The sequence below is a fragment of the Elephas maximus genome, chromosome 8, assembly GCF_024166365.1.
Source record: "Elephas maximus indicus isolate mEleMax1 chromosome 8, mEleMax1 primary haplotype, whole genome shotgun sequence".
Taxonomy (NCBI): domain Eukaryota; kingdom Metazoa; phylum Chordata; class Mammalia; order Proboscidea; family Elephantidae; genus Elephas; species Elephas maximus.
Window position 1 is genome coordinate 67,091,237 of NC_064826.1, and position 19,608 is coordinate 67,110,844.

At 50.5% G+C, this 19,608-nt stretch overlaps 2 protein-coding genes across 2 annotated transcripts; one reads left to right on the plus strand and one right to left on the minus strand.

The window, feature by feature from the left end:
* The first annotated feature begins 447 nt into the window (after positions 1 to 447).
* Positions 448 to 4,464, plus strand: DLX6 (distal-less homeobox 6). The gene is made up of 3 exons (XM_049894393.1): positions 448 to 886; positions 2,124 to 2,317; positions 4,213 to 4,464. The coding sequence occupies exons 1-3, from the start codon at positions 448 to 450 to the stop codon at positions 4,462 to 4,464; spliced, it is 885 nt and encodes a 294-aa protein (XP_049750350.1).
* Positions 4,465 to 15,019: 10,555 nt separating this feature from the next.
* On the minus strand, positions 15,020 to 19,093 carry DLX5 (distal-less homeobox 5). The gene is made up of 3 exons (XM_049893918.1): positions 18,699 to 19,093; positions 16,539 to 16,723; positions 15,020 to 15,457 (listed from the first exon to the last, which is right to left on the minus strand). The coding sequence occupies exons 1-3, from the start codon at positions 19,051 to 19,053 to the stop codon at positions 15,128 to 15,130; spliced, it is 870 nt and encodes a 289-aa protein (XP_049749875.1). The 5' UTR covers positions 19,054 to 19,093; the 3' UTR covers positions 15,020 to 15,127.
* Between the last annotated feature and the right edge of the window lie 515 nt (positions 19,094 to 19,608).

The following is a 19,608-nucleotide window of genomic DNA, read 5'->3' on the forward strand; positions in this document are numbered from 1 at the left end:
CGACTGACCAATAGGGAGGCGCTGCCCTTTGGAGACAAACCATTCGACTCGTGGCGTCTGCATCAAGTCTGAAAGCAGACGCGCAACTTTCGCAGAATCCACCTTAAAATCTCTGCCTTAAACTGCACCAGCCCCCAAAAATCCAAGGGGGGAAAGCAAGGGGGGAGAGCAAATTCCCCCTCCCCCCTCTCCTCTCCCATCCCTCCCCCTTCCTCCTCCCTTTGAGTTAACAAGGCCCCGCTCACTATATCTCTTTATATTAAAATATATATATATTAGAGAAGAGCGAGGGAGAGGGCGAACCACCTCCGCCCCCTCTTTTAATTTTTTTTTTTTTTTGCAAGGATCCCAAGAGCTAAGGTGGCTGCAGAGGGGTGAGCGGCGACAGCCAAGTGGGGGAGGGTGGAGGAAACCCGGAGAAGGCTTTCTCCAGCCCCCAAAGTTTTGATGATGACCATGACTACGATGGCTGACGGTTTGGAAGGCCAGGACTCGTCCAAATCCGCCTTCATGGAGTTCGGGCAGCAGCAGCAGCAGCAACAGCAACAGCAGCAGCAGCAGCCGCCGCCGCCGCCGCCGCCGCCGCCGCCGCCGCCGCCGCCGCCGCCACAGCCGCACTCGCAGCAGAGCTCCCCGGCCATGGCAGGCGCGCACTACCCTCTGCACTGCCTGCACTCGGCGGCGGCGGCGGCTGCGGCGGCCGGCTCGCACCACCACCACCACCAGCACCACCACCACGGCTCGCCCTACGCGTCGGGCGGCGGCAACTCCTACAACCACCGCTCGCTCGCCGCCTACCCCTACATGAGCCACTCGCAGCACAGCCCTTACCTCCAGTCCTACCACAACAGCAGCGCGGCCGCCCAGACGCGAGGGGACGACACAGGTGAGAGGCCGCTTGGGCAGCTCGCTTCTCCCGCCTCCCGGCTGTCCCCCACCCCGCCCGCCCTCCCCACTCACTTCCTCAACGCCCGGGCCTCCGCCGGCACCCTCCCCCAGCCGGCCCGCCGCGCCCCGGCCCGGGCCCCTCGCGCACCCGCTCGCCTGGCGCCTGCCTGCCGGCCTCGCCCAGCCGGACCCCTTGCCACTGCCGCGGACCTCGGCTTCCTCGCGCCGCGGCCCGCCTAGCTCCCCCGCCTCCGGCGCGCCTCCCGGGTTGCGTCCCGGGCTCGGCGCAGGCTTCGTCCGACAAGTTGACCCACACTACGCTGTCTAGCCTGCTGGGTCTGTGCCCCCTTGGCCTTCCACCTCCCCTCCGGGGTGTGACCCGTGTTGGCCAGGATTGGGGACATTTCTGGACCCAAACTGGGGAGCGTGTTTTGTTCCCCACCCCATGCTGGGCAGCCGGTGGCCTACTTTGTGTGGGGTGTACGGTCCGCCTGGGTGACCCAGAGGGAAGCTGGTGTGGCCTCGGGCTCTTGCTGAGCTGGTGACAATTGGGCTATTTCCCGCGGGCTTTGAGGTGTCCCCAACCCCCATCCCTGACCAGGCCCCCTCCTCCACGGTTTCCCACACTACGTTGGCTGCTCCTTTGTTCGCGGAGGCGAAGCAGAGAGCCTCGGGCGGATTGTTCTAAGTACCCGAGGGGGGTCAAAGTTGCCTTTCTAGGAGCAGCCCTGCTCCGAAGCTGATCTGAGCAGCTGGTTGTATTTTGAGGTTTTGGTCCCTCTCAGCAGAATCATTTCTAATTCGCCTAGAGGGCTTGATGCACCGGGGCTTGGGGTGACATTAAGTCAACCAGCCGCGTAAACACCTAAACACAGCTTAAAGCACTGTAACGTCAGGCCGAGGGGCCTCGCTCCGAGGAGAGAGCAGCCGCCCCGCCGCGCCGCTCGGTGCACCCCAGTGAGCCGGCGGCGCCGCCTCCGCTGCGGCGAGCGCGGCTCTTTGCCTGAGGGCCTCGGGCGCTCCTTCGGTCCAGCCACCGCGCATTGTTAGGGCGAGAGGCAGGATCGGTAAGAAGGCCCAGCACCGTGGATCCAGAGAGGTCAGGGCGGCGTGGGGATGCTTCGAAAAGAACCCTTAGAGGGCTTTGGGGATACCCGGCGCAGGGCAGGCCACGCGCAGGAAAATGGCAGCAGTGCCCTAATGGGTTACCGCACCTCTGTGTCCTTTACTTGCAGATCAACAAAAAACCACAGTGATTGAAAACGGGGAAATCAGGTTCAATGGAAAAGGGAAAAAGATTCGGAAGCCTCGGACCATTTATTCCAGCCTGCAGCTCCAGGCTTTAAACCATCGCTTCCAGCAGACTCAGTACCTGGCCCTTCCCGAGAGAGCTGAACTGGCAGCTTCGTTAGGACTGACACAAACACAGGTAATTCCCGGGAAGCCCGAGTATCCCTGAGATGCTGACCCTGCTGGCAGTCTGGGCAGGGAGCACACCAGGAGGAATTCTTGGCCTAGTCAACCAAGGATGGAAGGAGCTTAGTGACAAATGCCTTTGCTCCAGCTATGCACTTTCCTGGGACAACACAGTTTGGAATAAATGACCCGGTATTAAATACTGGCTTGGATTTGCACATTCTCCCAACACTCTGCAACCCTACCTAGCCTAGCATCCTTTGATGACCAAACTCAGAATTCAACTGAGTCCCATTCCAAAACAGACCAACATGAAAGAGAACAAACATGTAGGAGGAAAAGGCGTTCAGGCCAGGAGGCAGAATAAGGCCCATGTTTCTCAGGGATCCTTGCATGGGTCCTATGGGCTAATAAGGTTATGAATTCATTGGCATATAAAGAAAGACTGTGAAGTGAAGAGGGGGAAAATAAGAGGGGTAGGCATAGGCTCCAATGGGGTTTAGTGAAAGAAAGCACTGCGGTACAAACTGTTTATCCCAGGATGGCTGAGGCGGGTTTTTCAAAAGACTTTCCAGGCTCAGTGGTTAAATCATCTTGGGTGATGGGGCCAGAGCAGGCTGAAGGTCCTCCCTGGAGCAAGGACTTTGGGGCAATGGCAGAGTTGGAGATCAAAGAGAAACGCTCCCAAAATTATAGCAGGTGAAGCCAGAGTTCAGTTGCTGAAGTTCTATCATGGAAAGACACATGGGCCTGACATTTCAGACTTCATAGGAAGGGGCTTGCTCAGGCATATAGGACCCTGATAATAAGGCTAGATTGCAATCAGCTGCATTTTTGTCTTTGTTGGTTAACTTAGCCGCATGGGGTGGTTGGTAGTCCCCATCTGAGGTGGGTGATCTTCATTCAGCAAGGGGACTTCAGATTCTATGAGACTATTGCTGAAGAATGACTGTGCATTGCCTTAAGACAGGTGCTCCTTAAGCTCTTCTTTTCAATTCAGCCTGCTTTCTCTTCCCATATTGCCCCTGAAATATTTGGGATTTGATATGAAGGGATTCCTGCTACCCCGTGACTTGTTTTCCTCTTGGAAAAGCAGATTGCTGTGGGTAAGGATTTTTAAAGGTAAAGGAAGCTTCACCATGAAATTGCTTTCTTCCAGTAGAGTAGATCTGGAGTGTTGGCCTAGAAGTGCTTCCATCTCCGGTTCCTGATTCACATTAATTTCCAGAAGCTCTTTGACTATTCCTGACTGCACTAACAATCATGTGATGATTGTTGACCACAGTTTGACTAAGCCATGCACAAAGTTAAGAATGAGGGAGGTGCAATTCCTAATCCCTGCAGGGTTATGTGGATATATGTGAGGAAACATGCTCCATGCATAGTCTATGGCATGTGCAATATATGCATAGATATATTCAAGGTGTTTGATTATAAATGTTTATATGTTTTATGGTCCTAGTCATTGATCACTGTACATGCATAGAGGTAGCCAACTTTTCGGATTGGTAATTCTAAAAACACACACCATCAGAGGAGGTACATTCAGTTGTATGGCTTTGACCAGAAAAGTGCTGTGTTTAAAAATCCCCTTTAGATTTTGAACCTCAATCAGCTATCTCATTCATCTTTTTTTAATTTTATTCTTATTTATGCTGTTCTTTTAAACTAGGGTTAGCACCCAACTCAAGAATTGCAATGACTGTAGGTATCCAGACAAGATACCTAGTAGATGGGGGGGGGGGAGGCGGTGGGGAGGACTAGAAAGAGGTGGAGGGAGGCTGAGACTTGAGGGCATGTTGGCATTTTCGGTGTTTTTGGTATATTGCTTCCAAAGCCATGAGTGACGCCAGAGGCGCTGATTCGATGTTTTCTTGGGGTCCTAACGATAGCTGTATTTCCTTCCAGGTGAAGATATGGTTTCAAAACAAACGCTCTAAGTTTAAGAAACTGCTGAAGCAGGGCAGTAACCCGCATGAGAGCGACCCCCTCCCGGGCTCGGCGGCCCTGTCGCCGCGCTCGCCCGCGCTGCCTCCTGTGTGGGACGTTTCCGCCTCAGCCAAGGGCGTTAGTATGCCGCCCAACAGCTACATGCCCGGCTATTCGCACTGGTATTCTTCTCCACACCAGGACACGATGCAGAGACCACAGATGATGTGAGTTGTCCGAGGGAAGTTGCTACTATAGGGAAACTTCCGGACAAGGCAAGGAGGATACTGGACCTGCTTGCATCTGCCAAACCGAGCCAAAGGAGCAGGCTCGGGAGAACTCGTAGGCGTGGCGAGGCACCTTCTGGGAGCTGCTCTTTCTCTCTCTCTCTCTCACTTCCCTCCTCACCCTTCCCTTTCGTTTCTTCCCTCCTTCCCTTTCTTCCCTCCTTCCCTTTCTTCCTTATTCCTTCCTTCCGTGGTACCTTTCTTTCCTAACCTTGTCTGTGTTCTCCCTTGAGCAACCTAAGTAATTGATCTTGCACCGCAGACAGAGAGAGACTGGTTTTATGCCAACGCTCCAGAAACCCCTCACTGTAAGGATATTTTCTCTTTCCCCCCTCGGGAATCTAGGCTTTGAGCCCCCTCATCTCTTTGGGAGTATCCATCAAAACGACTTTTTTACAGACATTTTTTTCCCCATCAGAAGAATCTGCGCAAACATGGCAGCGTTTTTACTTGTTTAATGAGCTTAAGACGTTACATGATGAAAAAGATGAAAAAGAAGCATTCCAAACTCCCGTGTTTTTATTTACCAATCTCAAACTGACCAAAAAATAAAAGAAAAAGCCCTCCTAACAGCCCTCCACAAAAGAAAAAGGGAAAATTGGCTGCAAGACTAGAATGTGGCCACAAAAGTAATGCTGCATGTCTTATCAAAAATGGAATGGGCAGAAATGATAATAAGAGCCACTCTTTCCCCACCCCGACCCCAAGACCTGAACTGGAATCAGGAAAGCCAGAGAGAGGAACCAACCAAAATCACCATTCAATTGCTTTGACAGCTTTACTAGGTGAATTGGTGGCATACACTAAGCTAATAGGGACGTTTATATCGAGTAACATTTCTGTATATATTGTTGAATTTTAGTTGTACATATACTTTGTATGTTTTTGTCTTCTTTCATATATGGAGTAAAAGCCACAAAATGCTGGGAGTGTCCTGTATATTTTTCTGTGTCTCTGTTTCTGTCCCTCCCTTTCTTCTCCCTCCCTCCAATTATATATTTCTATCACTCTTAAAACAAGTCCTGTTTCCTAATATGGGAAGCCCTGTATAGAAACATCAAGTGCCTTCGAAAATGTCAGTTTGCACCACTAGCTTTTGTCCTGAATATTTTAATATTAGCCATGGGTATTTTCTCAGTTTCCTTTACCTATAAAGTTTCTGCTGTAATTTCTACACATTTATCTATTTTTTAAACATTAGTATGCCCTATCCCCAGGTTAATCTCTAGACATTCAGTAGTTCCAGTGCTGAAAGAGTATTCTCCTTTCCCTTCTCCCAGGCAAAATAATACAGTTGTATCTGTCTTTGTTTGGAGGCATTTCTTTAACAACAACAACAACAAAAAAAAAAAAAAACCCAGAAAGCAAATGAGCAATTATGACTGCTTAATGTTTAAAACCCTTTGCAAACAAGCTATGTAGAAAAATACACTATCCTGGATGAAATACATCCTTCCGATCTTGTGGAAAGCACAGAAATAATGAAAATGAAAAGTCCTTTCGTCATACAAGCAGGAAGCCCCATACTGTGAGAATTAATGGCTACAGACCTGGGCATCCTTCAAATTATGAACCTTGAAACCACTGAGCCATTTATCAGAAGTCAATAGAGATACTCAGAGTGCTCCATATAATGACAGCGACATACAGTCGTGCAAAAGGACAGTCACTATAATTAGACACAAAGCAAAGACTACTTACCAATATACCCGTTCCTTTTTTTGTTGAGCAACTTCCACGCTCAGTCAGTCTTCAGAATGGTTTAAAACCGATCAGTCTTGTCATTTTCTAGCATTCGCATTGTTACATTAGGAAAAATGTTTTCTTTTCTTTTTTCCCCCTTCCTACTGTGAAACTTTGGGTTCGTAGCTCCCCAGGATCAATTCTGAACAAAGCCTCCAGCTGCAGTGCCATCCAATTTGAAGCAGACATTGGGGACAATTTAAGGTTTTTATCCACAAGAAGGTTTTTTTCCATTCTCTTAAATGCAGCCATAATTAGAGTAATTTTTCATGTAGCCCGCTGATTACAGCGTTTTTACCGTCAAAGATAATTACCTGTAATTTTCTTCCACTTTTAATACTAAAAAGCCATCTTTATTTAGATTCAGGAACAGGAAAGGCGAAACAAAAGAGGGAAATTATTCTGTTATTCATACACAAATTGCAGAGACGTAGGACCTAAAATTGAAAATTAACCAAAATTATAATGCTGAAAAGAATGGAAGAGGCTGCAGAAGTACAGCTGGTAGTGGGGCTTTGCTGAATTATTCAAATTATGTTAGAGAAAAAGCTACCATACATCGAAACCAACACTAATTTTTCTTAAAAAAAAAAATCCACCAGATACATGCCAAACCACTGTGAATGCATGGAATTTTGAAATCCAAGCAAATGCATGCTAACAACATTGGAGGTGGTTGTTACCATGTGTGTGTATCGATCTATATATCTCTAACATAAATCTAATTAAACAAGAAATTCTGCCAAGGAGTCCTCCCAGAACTGGGTTTTTCTGGTTCCTCTGAATCTCAAGGGTTAATATGTCACTCCTTAGAATATACTGACCCTATAGTAAACCGATTCCCGAGGGAGGGAATAGTAGGAGGGGCATGGGTGAAAGGCATCGCCTGGTCGCAGCTCCTACTACATTTGCCCCACGTTAGAAATTCCCCGGAGGTTGCAGAGTTGGAGTTCTAGAGCCTCGTTCTGACCGCTTTCCCCATTAAAAAAAAAAAAAAAGCTGCGGGGGATGAGGGTGGAGGGGATGATTTCTCCTCGGCTCCAATAAGCATCTTATTATCTCTTGACACAACTTAGTCCAAAGGTTCACGCCACCAGAGAAGGACCTTTCTGCACTGGGGTAGCGGAGCCAAAGATTTCTCAGCGTTCTGTACTTAACACCTTTAGCTGCCTGCAACGTCTACAGGGTCAGGAAACAGCGTCATCTATAGATAGAACAGCACGACTTCTGGAAAGAATCTTCCTTGGTGCGTTTCTAAATCAGAATGGTTTGTAACCTTGGCTCCGTGGCTGGGTTCAGCGTTTCAGTCCCCATACCCTTCCAGCACCACGGCCCACGCCGTTTGGGGTCTGCCGACAATATTGCACTATCTGTACCCGCATCCTGCCTCACATTCTCCCCACGGTACACCAGCTTGAGGCAAAGGCCCTGCAAAGCAACCTTGAAGATTTTTAGAGGCCAGTTATTCCGGACACTTTCCCCCAAGTGAAGGATAGATATCCAAGGGGCTACATAGCCCCGGGATTCAGACTACACCTGCCTTTGAAAATGTCCGCTTATCTGTGATACCTAAAGATCCCCACCGCTAGAACCGTTTGCTCTCTTGACTCCCAGAAACATAAAACCATTGCACATGTAAAGACCCCAATGGATTTGCCTAAGACTAGCTTCCATTAAGAATTTTCGGTAGGATTTTAGAAATCTCCAGCCGGCTCCCTCCACACCTTGCAGAAACCTGGTCCTTTTCCCTGTCTCCAGTCACAAGCTGAACCAAATACATAAACACAAAAAGCAAGAAAGACAAACTGAGTTCTTAGAGATCCCATTCTCACCAGCATCTCCTTTACTCACCAGAACGCAAGTCTTTTATTCTCAAAGGGGTCTGAAAGGTCAGAATTGAAAAATCTATAAAACAAACCTGTAGTCCATGATAAATTACAACAGCAACGTACAGCTTTGAAACTGAGAACAGAAATGTGAACTGTCCCTTGAAGTATGCAAGAAATAAAAACTTACCCTCAGTGAGTATCTCTTAAGCAATGTTCAGGGTCTAGAAATCTATACTGAACAGAAGCAGAGGAGAATATTTTTCTGAGTCTCAGGGCAGACGCTCTTTCTCTATATTCTTGGTTGAGTGAGCATATCCAGGTGTGAAATTGTTTGCACACCCCAGCACCTCTTATATTGCCAGCAAAATTAGCTGTTATTACTGTCACTGTTTAGTGATGGTTAGCGTGATACAAAAAAAAAAAAACTGCAGTAATCAAGACCTGGCGCATCTTTGCAAATTACAGATAATTGTAAACGTCCAGATTATGATAATAGCATCCTAATCCAGCCTGCAATATAATTATTACAGTGTTACATCTGAAACTGTCCAGTAGGGCTAATTCAGCCATTATTTAGACCCTATTTTTGCACTGCAAATGGGTTGCTGAGTTGAAAATGTACGATTGTAATTTCACAGGGCACTCAATGAGTAATGGTATAGGAAGAGAAAATACAAAACTGAAATGTGAACAGTAGCGATCAAATCAAAACCTGAAGGACAAAAGACTGATTCATATGGAAAAAGAAGAGCGGGAATTAAGAAAATAGCAAATCAGTGGTCTGAAGCATTACGTGTCCAAATCTTCAATATGTGCAGGGTGATGTGTTTGCAAAGGCTGCTGTGTCTGCTGCTGCAGTGAGTCTGAAATAATTTTTTGGTTTTTTTTTTTTTTTACCTCCTGTCTTTTTTACCCTCTCTCTCCTAAAGCATTTTCCTGCTTTAAAAAAAGCACCACTCCCCCAAAGGAAAGAACATTTGTCAGTTTTACCATTGTTTCCAATAAGCCAGCCTCAGAGAGTGCCTGCCACTTGTTTATGAACATTTTCTTAAAAGAATTTGCAATCTCTTCTGTCATCAGAGAAAAACTGCTCTGGGTGCTTGAAAGGATTCTCTGCTCCGTCTTCATTCTCTTTCATGGTGAACAGGTCTTCCAGAATCCTAAAGAATATTAGCAGAATATATATTAATTGCTGCTAATTAAAATTTTTAATTAAATAAAGCTAGCTGGGAAGCTGTCTCCTTCACTAGGGTTGGCTGGCTATTTGTTTTAGTCCCATCATTAACTTTTATTAATCAACCCCCCCTCATATATACTAGTCCAGCAGCCTCTCTTGAGACAAGTCACCAGTTGGCATCTTTCTGGATTCCAGAAAGTCCAGATAATGATTGTAAAAGAGCAAGATCAGTCTCCTTCAAATATGGGGACCAAAAAAAAAAAAAAAAAAAAAGAGGGGGCCAGAAAGTTAGATGGAGAGATGCTGGAGAGAGGCAGAAAGACTGTGCTAGTCCCAGAGTGAAAGAAAGTGCTCTGGGGGTTTCAAGCTGTTGCCTCAAGGAGGATAAACCCTACTCTGATTCCTGATGGGGACCTCTTGGTCAGGGATACCTAAAGCCCTTATATCCCATTGTATCAATTTTCTCACCATGAGCACAGCAAATTCCCTGGGCATCCTTTCCAGCCCCTAGTACAGTGCATGACTATGCTCCCTCCTCCCACCGCCTCACAGACATGGAATCCGCCCAGCTAGGGCCACCCTGCAGGATGGCAAGCAGGCTTCCTAGCTCCTTTGAATTTAAGAGCAATCATGAAATATCCCCCGTTCTGTAAACTCTGTTCATAGATGAAAGTTGAATCTATATCCTGCCTCTTCCCCGCCCCTCTTCCCCCACCTTGCAAATGGCAAGTGGCAGAAATAGTCCTTGGATGACAACAAGCTTCCAGTGGCAGATTTCTTTAAAATAAATCATAGCTTGCGAACTGTTTACGGCCCTCCACCCCCACCGATTTCTTAAAAAAAAAAAAAAACACAGTAGACTGTGTATGGATTTGACAGAGAATCATTACTAAAGCTGAGATAAGAGAAAGAGAGAATGGGAATGATGTTCGAAGCCATTTTTTCCCTTCCTGTGGCGAAAGGTCGTAATGTGTGGGATTTCACGGTTTTGTATAAACCTTGGTTTAGGATGTGGAACAGACTCAACAATACATGCGCTTTTGGCAAAGAGGCTTCTTCTGATCTCCGTAAATCAGTAGTAAGTAAGAAGTGCTGGCGAACTGAAGAGCAGAAACATTTAATTGCTACAAAACAGGAGTCCCACCTCCCTTAAAGAGAGATTGCACGTAAATTCCCCAGTTCCTATCTTCACGGCTCGAGTTCGACCTATAAAACAGGTTATTACATTACAGCCCGCAGTCCTGGATGGTTGAAAAGGCAGTCCCCCACCCATCCCCTGGCAGTAGACGCCCTGTATACTTTCTGTCCCGCACCACTGAGAAACCTAAAGCCTGTCAGATGCAAAAGAAAACGCGGGGGCGGGGCGGGGAGGGGGGAAGGATAGGGCTTCTTGGAAAAATATTTAACCAATCCCACATGTGCCACCGTTATTTGTGCTGTTTTTGAGGCCCGAAGTTCGATATGACTGGGCCCGGGTTAAAAAAAAAAAAACCAAGTACTGTGAACAAGGACCGGGGGCAACCTGAGAACACAGGCCGAGGGCGGGAGTAAGCCGCAGCGCCCTCTCCCCAAACTCCGGGCCGGCGGGAGCCTCCACCCAGCCGCTGTGGGAGAGGGGGTGCTTAAGGGTGGAGAGAGGGGTGACCGCAGGCGGATCCGCCGGCGTGGCTCACTTCCCAGAGGTGCCGGAGGGCGTCTGCCCTCAGGGCGTGCCTCGGGGGAGAGCTGGAGCGCTCTGGGTTGGCGCAACCCCAGTGGCCAGTGGGAGCCGCGCGATCCAAGGGGTTGTGGGACGCGGCGGGGAGGAGGGATAGTCGGGTAACCCTAAAGACACCTCTCAGCAAATAAAAGGAAGTGTAGAGGGGGAGGTGGGTGCTGTTCCAGCAGGCATCCTGTGTGCCTCGGGCTAGGGAGCTCTGGAGACCAAAACAGTGTTAAAGCCTGACCGAGCTGTAAGGCGCACTGGAACGAGGCCAAAGCTGCCAGGCCTTGGCGCACTGTGGGTGACTCCCGGGACAGCGAGGCCAGGACGCCGCAAGACGTGGGGCGTCCGGTGGGATCAAAGGAGTCAGAGGAGGCCAGCCGGCGCGTCTGGGATTGTGGGATAAGGGGCGGGAGAGAGAGGATTGGCACGGGCGGGGCGATGCTGGCCTGGCCAGTATCACCGGGAGGAGGTGTGTGCGCCTGTGTCCGTGCGCGAGTCATCCCGCTCCTGCCGAGGCTGAGCCCTAGGTGGATTCGAGTGTGGGTGGACAGGCTCCCGGGTGGATGCCCCGACAGGAGGGAGAGAAAGAAAGGGAGATCAAGGGCAGCGAAGTCTGCGGGTTCCTCTGTGTGTGTCTCAGGCCCTGTGGCTCAGCACTGGAGCCGCCTGGCACCCACAGGAATGCGGCTTCGCTAGGCTCTCCAGGCCGCCCCCTGTTCCACAAGGAGGTAGCCGCCAGGAAAAAGGGGGGAAAAAGGACAGAAATCTGCCTAGCTCAACCCGAGCCTCAAACAAAAGCCAATTTATCTGATCTCCTACAAGAGGGCCCCGGAGGAGGGTAGGGCCCCGAGGAACCGCACTGGCCATGCCTGCATGCCCCAGGCCTCCTAAGCTTTGTGAGCAGCCTGAAGATGGAGGCGGGGGAGGGGAGATGGGAGTATAGAGGGGATGGATCAGAAAGCCCACGGAAAAGAAAATTCAATCATAGAATGGGCTTGATTCATCTTGGGAGCACTAGATAGCAAGCTAGGCAAGTGTGGCCGTGAAGTCCGGGAGAGTGGGATAGGCCCTTCCGGGAATATCCTGGGGGGTGGTACACGTTGTGTTAGATACAAGAATAAACAATAGAGAGGGAGAAGGAAAGTGGGAGGGAGAGCGAGGGAGAGAAACATCACGTAGATATTTTTAGACTTTGCTGGAGATCTGTTATTTTTACATCCTTGGGCGCAGGACTGCAGGGAGTTAAATTCCCTGGGGAGAATCCCCATGGTGCCAGGGAAAACCCGCTGCAGACTGGTTTGCCAGAATATTTTTGTCCACGGCTCCCTGACCAAATTAAAAAAAAAAAAAAAAACGCGTAAGAGAGGAGGCCACTGCGAGTGGAAGAAGTGAGGTTAGCGCAAGGAAAGGAGTCCTGAAACCAAGCCTGCGTCCGCGCGCCGTTGGGCCTGGCCGCCCCGCAACCAGGCTTTCGTGTCATTAACAACAAGCAGCATCAAGGCCGAGGGTAGTGGGCGGTGGTATTAAAGAAGAGCTTCCCTTTTCTCTGCAGAGAGTCCGAATGCTCCTTTCGGTCAGCGTGGCGGCGCCGGGAGGTTGGGGGTGGTGATGAAAGGATCCCACTTTTCAAAGCCAGGATTGGGGTAGAAGTATGATGGAGATAACTGGAAAAATATCTGCCCTCTCCATGTGTACGAAAGCAAAGAGCATGTTCAAAGCACATTCTTGCCATTACCAGGCAGCCAGTGGGTGGGAAATGTTAGACTTGTACAGTGGATGCGCCCCCCTAACCTTCCCAAACACCCTCCCCCCGCGGGGACAGACGACCCAGCAAGGGAAAGCCGGGCGCTTACAAGCCGCGGGAGCGGGGCTTCTCCTGGACTCACCAGAAATAACACGCCGGCTTACGGTGTAATGGAAACTCCCAACAGCAGAAAACAAGTCCCTCCACCTCTTTCCTCCTTTCCCCCATTCTCTGCCAGCGCAGAAAACAAATGGGGCGCCGCCTCGCTTTCCCGCGAGCACCTTGCCACCCAGAACTTTTCCCGGGAAAAGAGGGTTGGCGAGGGATAGAGAAGGGAAGAAGCTGAGAGAATCGGGGTTCCGGCGTTGGGAGTGGGGTGGCGGAAGGGCCCACAGCTTTGGCCGTTGCCGCCTGCTCAGCCCGAGGTCGCCCCGGGGCCAGGCAGGGAGCTTCTGGAGACTTGCGAAACCACTGAATCCACCGAGCCCCAAGCGGTTCCCAACCAGCAAGCTAGGCTTCCCTCCGGGAAAGAAAGAAGAGGGGAAGAGAAGGAAAAAACGGAGAGGGTGGAAGGGAGGTGGGCAGGAGAGGAAAGGAGAGGGACGGAACACACAGGTAAGTTCCCCTCCGGGCACACAGCGTGCCTTTTCAGGTCTGGTCTCCCAACCCTGGAAGAGCCTTCACAGAATCCTCAGGTGACAGGATGTAATTTTTTATGTTCTAATCCACCTTCCCCCCGCCCTTTTCAAGAAGGCTTTTTTGTCACATTTATTGCTGCCGACTTCCTAGCTGTAAAATATTTCTCATGCATCTTGTAATTTTCAACACGCGTTTCCCCTTGGCATCCCAAGGAAATAGAGTCAGGCGGACTGAACGACAGAGTCAGAAAGACGCCTACAAATTCACGCCTGGGGGCACGGCTCTAGACGGCGCTCTAGCTCTGGTCACACGGCTGATGTCTATATGCAGGGTACGGGGAGAAAGCCAAGGCTGCTGCAAGTCCTCCCTCTCTGCCAAAAGAAGGCGTCACAAAGGAAAAATCTCTACAAACAGATTCAATTTCCCATCGTTAGGAACCGGCTTTGCCACTGTTCTATGTAAAAGCAAAGCAGAGGGAGCCCCTTCCTGTAAAAACCATACAGGGGTAAAAATATATATATATATATATATGGAGGAAAAAAAATCGCGTTAGGAATATTACCTCATATGAAGTGAAATCAACACAGTGCCACAATGCTTCCGTTCCTTTCCATGGCCCTGCAATTCCCTCTCTTGGCGGGAGGACAAATGCTCCCCACATGACCTAAGTGGCCTACTGACTTAGGTCCACTATTGTTCTCAACTCCTGCAATACTGAGAGGCCTTCAGGGCTCCACATTACCTTTAGTCTCTATGAAAGAGCTAAGACAAATAAACGTATAATACATCCAAGGAGTGAGTCCAAGGCTGTACCATTTGCCATGCCTTCAAACATTTCAGAGTTAAAAACAAAAACAAAAAAATTTAATAGGAGTAATGGGGGATTTTCCTTTACTTTTTTTTTTTTTTCCATTTGCTCATCTCTGGAAGCTCCCTTTGAAGAGAGTGTAATTTGTCTAATTGCTCTGGCAATACACAGGGGCTGATGGTAGGGAGGTAGGGGGACAGCTCTCCATACTAATTGCTTTGAGCTTAGAATTCAGAGGGGTTATTGAGGGATTTCTTTTGCCTTCTGACTCACATACAGGGTAAGGGGTGTATTTAGATTTCAGCACTACACTCTACCTGAAACAATTTGAGGTTAAACTTAAAATGATCTAAACTTTTTTTGTGGTTAGGCAAAAGAAAAAAAAAAAAAGAAAGAAACCACCCAAATATATACTACAGGCAGTGCTATAAACAGGCCACATGTGTATACAAAGTACAATATCCAACATATCAACATATACATGCTCCATGCAGCCCCCATCTCTTTTTCCCTTGCTGGATCTCTGCAGAGCTTGTCTTCCATTCATTGCCTGCACAAAACGTCGCTAGCCAATTATCCTGGGGGCAAAAGGAGTATTTTTAGCAACATTCTGCTTTCATGGTCGAAATAATTTTATTTATCCAGAATATACAGTTTAATTCCTCTATCTACACTTATTTACATGGTTAAAATAACAATGAAAAAAGTCTTTTGAAAAGTTGAGGTCATAGATTTCAAGGCACCATCGATAGTGTCCACAGTTGCGCAAAAAAAGTTCTTCTGTAAAAAAAGGGGGTAGGGAGTCCTTTGAAATGCAATAACTTACATGCAAAAAAAGCTTTATACATGAACCTTTTTAGTTTGTTTCCGTTTTCCACACGTCCCCATTTGAATTCCTTTATGATTTTCTAAAACAGCAAAACACAGTAGTCCCAAAAAGAGGGCAAAGGAAAGTGGCCCGTCTAATAGAGTGTCCCAGGGGCCAACGTCAGCGGGTGCTGTAAGGAGCCGGGCGGCGGCAGGTGGGAATTGATTGAGCTGGCTGCGCTCGGGTACCAGGAAGCCGAATTCTCCAGGTAGCTGGACGCGGGGGACGGGTTGGAGGTCGGAGGGTGGGCATGAGGGTGGTGGCTGAGGGAGCGGGACGAGCCCTGGGGCTCCCACACCGCCGGAGACTGGGGCGAGTTACACGCCATAGGGTCGCTGGAGCTGGGGCTGTGCTCCGGGGGCATCTCCCCGTTTTTCATTATCTTCTTGATCTTGGATCTTTTGTTCTGAAACCAGATTTTCACCTGGGTGGGGGAACAAAGGCACACGTTACCGGGACACTCAAAGGCCGACCGCGCCTTACCCCGGGCCGCGGAAGGGAGACAGCTTCAGACTCCTAGGCCGCCCGGCCCTGGGGTGTCCTCGCAACTCGCGGCCTATGGCCAAGGGGTTGGGCCTGGGGCAAAGCCTCACCTAGCCGGCTCGGCAAGCAGGGGCAGCCGAGAGGGCGCGACCCCAAGGCTTTGGTCTTTTGTTTGGGCTGGGGGAGGGGGATGCAAGCGCGACTGGTGTGTGCCTAAGTGTCCGCGGCGGTGTGCTGCACGAGTAGGCCTGCCCACGGTGCACCGAATGTGGCGCCGCGAAGGTCTCACAAGCGATAGCTGGAACCCGTGGGGGAGGGGGAGCGGAGATGCGATGTGGGGGGAGGGCGCCACGGCGCGAGCGACTGTTCAGGGAGAGGAGCGATCCCCCAACCTCCCGCCCAACTCCCTTCACTCCCACCCCAGTGCCGGGAGGCCAGAATTCGCCGGCAGCCCAGGGCAGCGACTGGAACATTCTTTATTCTTCGGTAGGCCCAACCTGGTGTGGAGTAGGAGTGAAGGGCATGAACCAATCCAGAAAGATTTCCCCGTACAACAGCGCCCCCCACCCCAGAGCCTGCGACCCTTCAGTTTCTCAGGCCCTAGGCAACGTTGCGGACTTGGCGCGGCCTGAGACCCGCGCTAGGCCGCCCGGCCTTCTCACCCCAAGATAGCTCCTTATTTTGAGAAAGCCAGACAATTTCTTAAGCCTGCCAGGGCTTCCTAGAAATAGCCCTTTCCTTGTCTCCAACCTAGGAAACTGGCTCCCCGTCCCCGGAGGTCCAATGCGGAGGGAGGCTTCTCGGGACGAAGGGCATCTCTGTCCGGTTCCCACCGTCGCATGACAGCGACACCTGGCCTGACTCTGGAGGGAAGGGCGCAGGGGGCGGTGTCTTTTCGCTGTCTTTCTGTGAGTTTCTCGCGGGCACTATCGAATCCGCTGCAGTTCGTAGGGACCGAACCACGCCGCCCAGCCGGGCTTGCCGCCTAGGCGGAGCTCGAGCCCGGCTGCGCGCCAATTTACCTGTGTTTGAGTCAGTCCCAGCGAGGCGGCCAGCTCGGCGCGTTCGGGCAGGGCGAGGTACTGAGTCTTCTGAAACCTTCTCTGTAACGCAGCCAGCTGAAAGCTGGAATAAATAGTCCTGGGTTTGCGAACTTTCTTTGGTTTGCCATTCACCATCCTCACCTCGGGCTCGGCCACTTCTTTCTCTAAATAATCAAAACAGATCCAGTTAGAGCTTGTCGCAGACACTGGCCCTTTTAAAGAATTCTCAAATCCAGTCCTTGAGTTTCTTACCATGCAGGTTTCACTCTCTCTTTCCCCTTATCAACCCCTTGGGTTTAGGAGACCGAGAAAAATATGCCCCTCCCCAAATCATGCAAAACACAGGTAATAACAAATAAACACAGGTAGTCTGTGGTTAATCCCCTTCTCTGTTCATCCGATTCCTGTGAATTTGTTCAAAGGGCTGCGTACAACTCAGCTGCCTTCTTGGCGTGCGGAATTCAGTCTTTGACCCACTTCCCCCAGATTTGTTTTTGCCCATCCTGTGCTCACCCGCTTGTCTGGAACGAGAACGGCCAACCTTTCCTGAGGTTTCAAGGCAGAGCCTCCCTCTTCCCTCCTCCCCTCGACCTCGGATCGGTCCGTGGCTGTTGGGTCCCCGCACAGGCCAGACTCATGGGCAGGGAAGGCGCAGACTAAGGTCTCCAAAGTTCAAAGACCCACAAGCAAACTGTGCTCCTTCACTTCAGCAGCAAGCGGTTGGGGCCGCCGCGGACAGAGGGCCGATTATGCAGCCCCCATAATCTTGCTGCAGATCTGCGAGGGCACAGACGTGTCTGGTTTCTTTTACAAATAGACTTAATAAGTTCTTGGCCAAAAGAAAAAAAAAAAAACTCTTACATTTATGCACGACATACAAAGACAGTGAAAGAAAGGAAGACACTCCACCCGGGTCTCTCTTTAAAGTTCGTCAAGATTCACGCATCGAAACGGAATCGGTAGTGGTGGTGGGGCGGGGTGGGGGGGGGAGTGCCTTCGTAGGAAAGGGGCAGTAGGTCGAATTTATCACTGACTGTAATCCTTTCTCACTCACTGTAATCCTTCAGTATCGTGGGGGGGGGGGGGAACTTTTCCGAAAGCGTATTTTACAAACATGTCCTGGGGCCAAAAGTCCCTTTCCCCAAAAATCACCATTTTATCAGAAGTGCCCATCCTTGCAACCGGCAGAGAGCCGTGGTGTGTGTGTGTGTGTGTGTGGCGAGAGCCGAGGGTGGAGGATAAGGGCTGTTGGGCTGTGGTCTCCATTCTGTCAGAGTAGGGGATGCTAATATTAGCAGGAGTATTAATGTGTTGGTGGGAAGAGATCAAACCCACCAGTAAAACCGCTCCACAGAGACCGCATACCTCTCTCTTACAATCCGAGCTCACTAACCCTCTTAAACTTTCCAACTAAGTTTCAAAAAAAAAAAAAAAAAGGAGGACGAAAAAGGAGGTGGTGGAGAGAAGGAAGACAAATTTTACACACCTATGGGGAAAAAAATCCCTCCAACAACGTGACCCCTCATCAACTCTCCTCCACTTTTAAATGGCTTTTTGTTTTTGGAAAAGCCTTGGATAAACCACAAGGCTCTCGGCGCGCTCTTCCTCTGGCGGCTCGAGCTCTCACCCCCACACCCACGCCGCGCGCTCTGGGCACCGGCCCGACGCTGACTCGTGGCTCCTCGCCGGCTAATCCAGACAGAGCTTTTGAGGCAACCTTCCACTCCCACTCGCACCAACAGAGCACGCTTACCGAAAATGCCAGTAACTAACCTCCCCTTTATTACGCAAACTCCACCGGGACTGCTTGATTCTTCCTTCTTTCCACCCCGAATCCCTTTCCAGCCTAGCTGGCTTCCTGGCCAGGCAATCTGTGAATCTGTGCGACTGATCTCCACCCACACCAAGGTATCGGAGGGGAGGGACGTTAGTCTGAGCCTCCGCAGACTCTTTCCACTAGAACTCTTCAACTTCCAAGACGTTGGCCCGGGAACCTCTCTTGGTTGCCGAGTCCGGGCTACCACTTACTTCTGCCCAGTGTGCCCCGATTCCAGTGGACCGCGTGGCTCCCAATCTCCCACCCTACCTCGATTCTTCCGAGTCCTGAACCCCTCTGTGTACCCCCTTTGGCCCCAGTACCTGGCTGACTGGCAGCGCTCGGGACGCGGTTGTAGGCGCCGCCGTACTGGTGGTACGGACTGGCGTAGCTGTAGTCGGCATAGGCTTTGGCGGGGTAGCTCCCGGCGGAGCCGTTCACGCCGTGGTACTGGTATTGGTAGGGGTTGAGCGCTTTGCCGTAGGAAGCAGAGGTAGGAGAGCAGTAGCCGTGCGGGGCTCCTCCCGTGGGACTGTAGTAGTCGGAATCGGTGGCCGACGACTCGGGCAAAGTTGGCGATTCCTGAGACGGATGGTGCATGGCTGCGGACGTCTGGAATGGAGCTTGGAAGTCGCCGGATCGGATGCTGGGGACCCTTCTGTCAAACACTCCTGTCATCGCTCGCAGGCGGCGGCTGTCCTGGCTGCCGAGGCGGCGGCTGCTGCCGGAGTTGGTGGTGGGGCTGCTCTGGTCTAAGCAGACATGGCTGTGGGAGCGAGGGAGGAGGAGGAAGAGGAGGAGGAGGAGAGAAGGAGGAGGAGGTGGAGGCGGCGGCGAGGAGGAGGCTGGGAGTCGTGGAGGCTCTGTCTCCGGCAGGCTGACTGCTGGCTGAGGCACAGCACAGCCTTGGTTAAATCCTTAATTGCGCGCTTACGCACAGCGGGGTGGATCGGGTTCCATTGGCCAGGGCCTCGGGAGCAGCAGCAACACCCTAACTCGTCCAACTAGTTTTAGCACAACAAAGCATTGCTTAAAAAAAGAGGGAGAGAAAAAAAAAAAAAAAAGGAGGTGAGTGTGTGTGTGAGAGAGAGTCCGCGTGCGCGCGCGCGGGTGTATATGTGTAGTTGCTTGTTGGGGAGAGGGGGTTCTCAATCTGTTTTTAGTGAATTTCAAACACAACAGAAGCCCCAACACCCACTTCCGTGATGTATGGAGACAATGTATTCCAATCAG

Bases quoted from the DNA above. Each gene is read 5' to 3' on its own strand.
- DLX6 (XM_049894393.1), top strand. From the start codon at position 448: ATGATGACCATGACTACGATGGCTGACGGTTTGGAAGGCCAGGACTCG. The intron at 887-2,123 runs GTGAGAGGCCGC...CTTTACTTGCAG, and splicing joins GACGCGAGGGGACGACACAG to ATCAACAAAAAACCACAGTG. The intron at 2,318-4,212 runs GTAATTCCCGGG...ATTTCCTTCCAG, and splicing joins TAGGACTGACACAAACACAG to GTGAAGATATGGTTTCAAAA.
- DLX5 (XM_049893918.1), bottom strand. From the start codon at position 19,053: ATGACAGGAGTGTTTGACAGAAGGGTCCCCAGCATCCGATCCGGCGAC. The intron at 16,724-18,698 runs GTACTGGGGCCA...TTGATTATTTAG, and splicing joins GAGCGCTGCCAGTCAGCCAG to AGAAAGAAGTGGCCGAGCCC. The intron at 15,458-16,538 runs GTAAATTGGCGC...TCCCCCACCCAG, and splicing joins TGGGACTGACTCAAACACAG to GTGAAAATCTGGTTTCAGAA.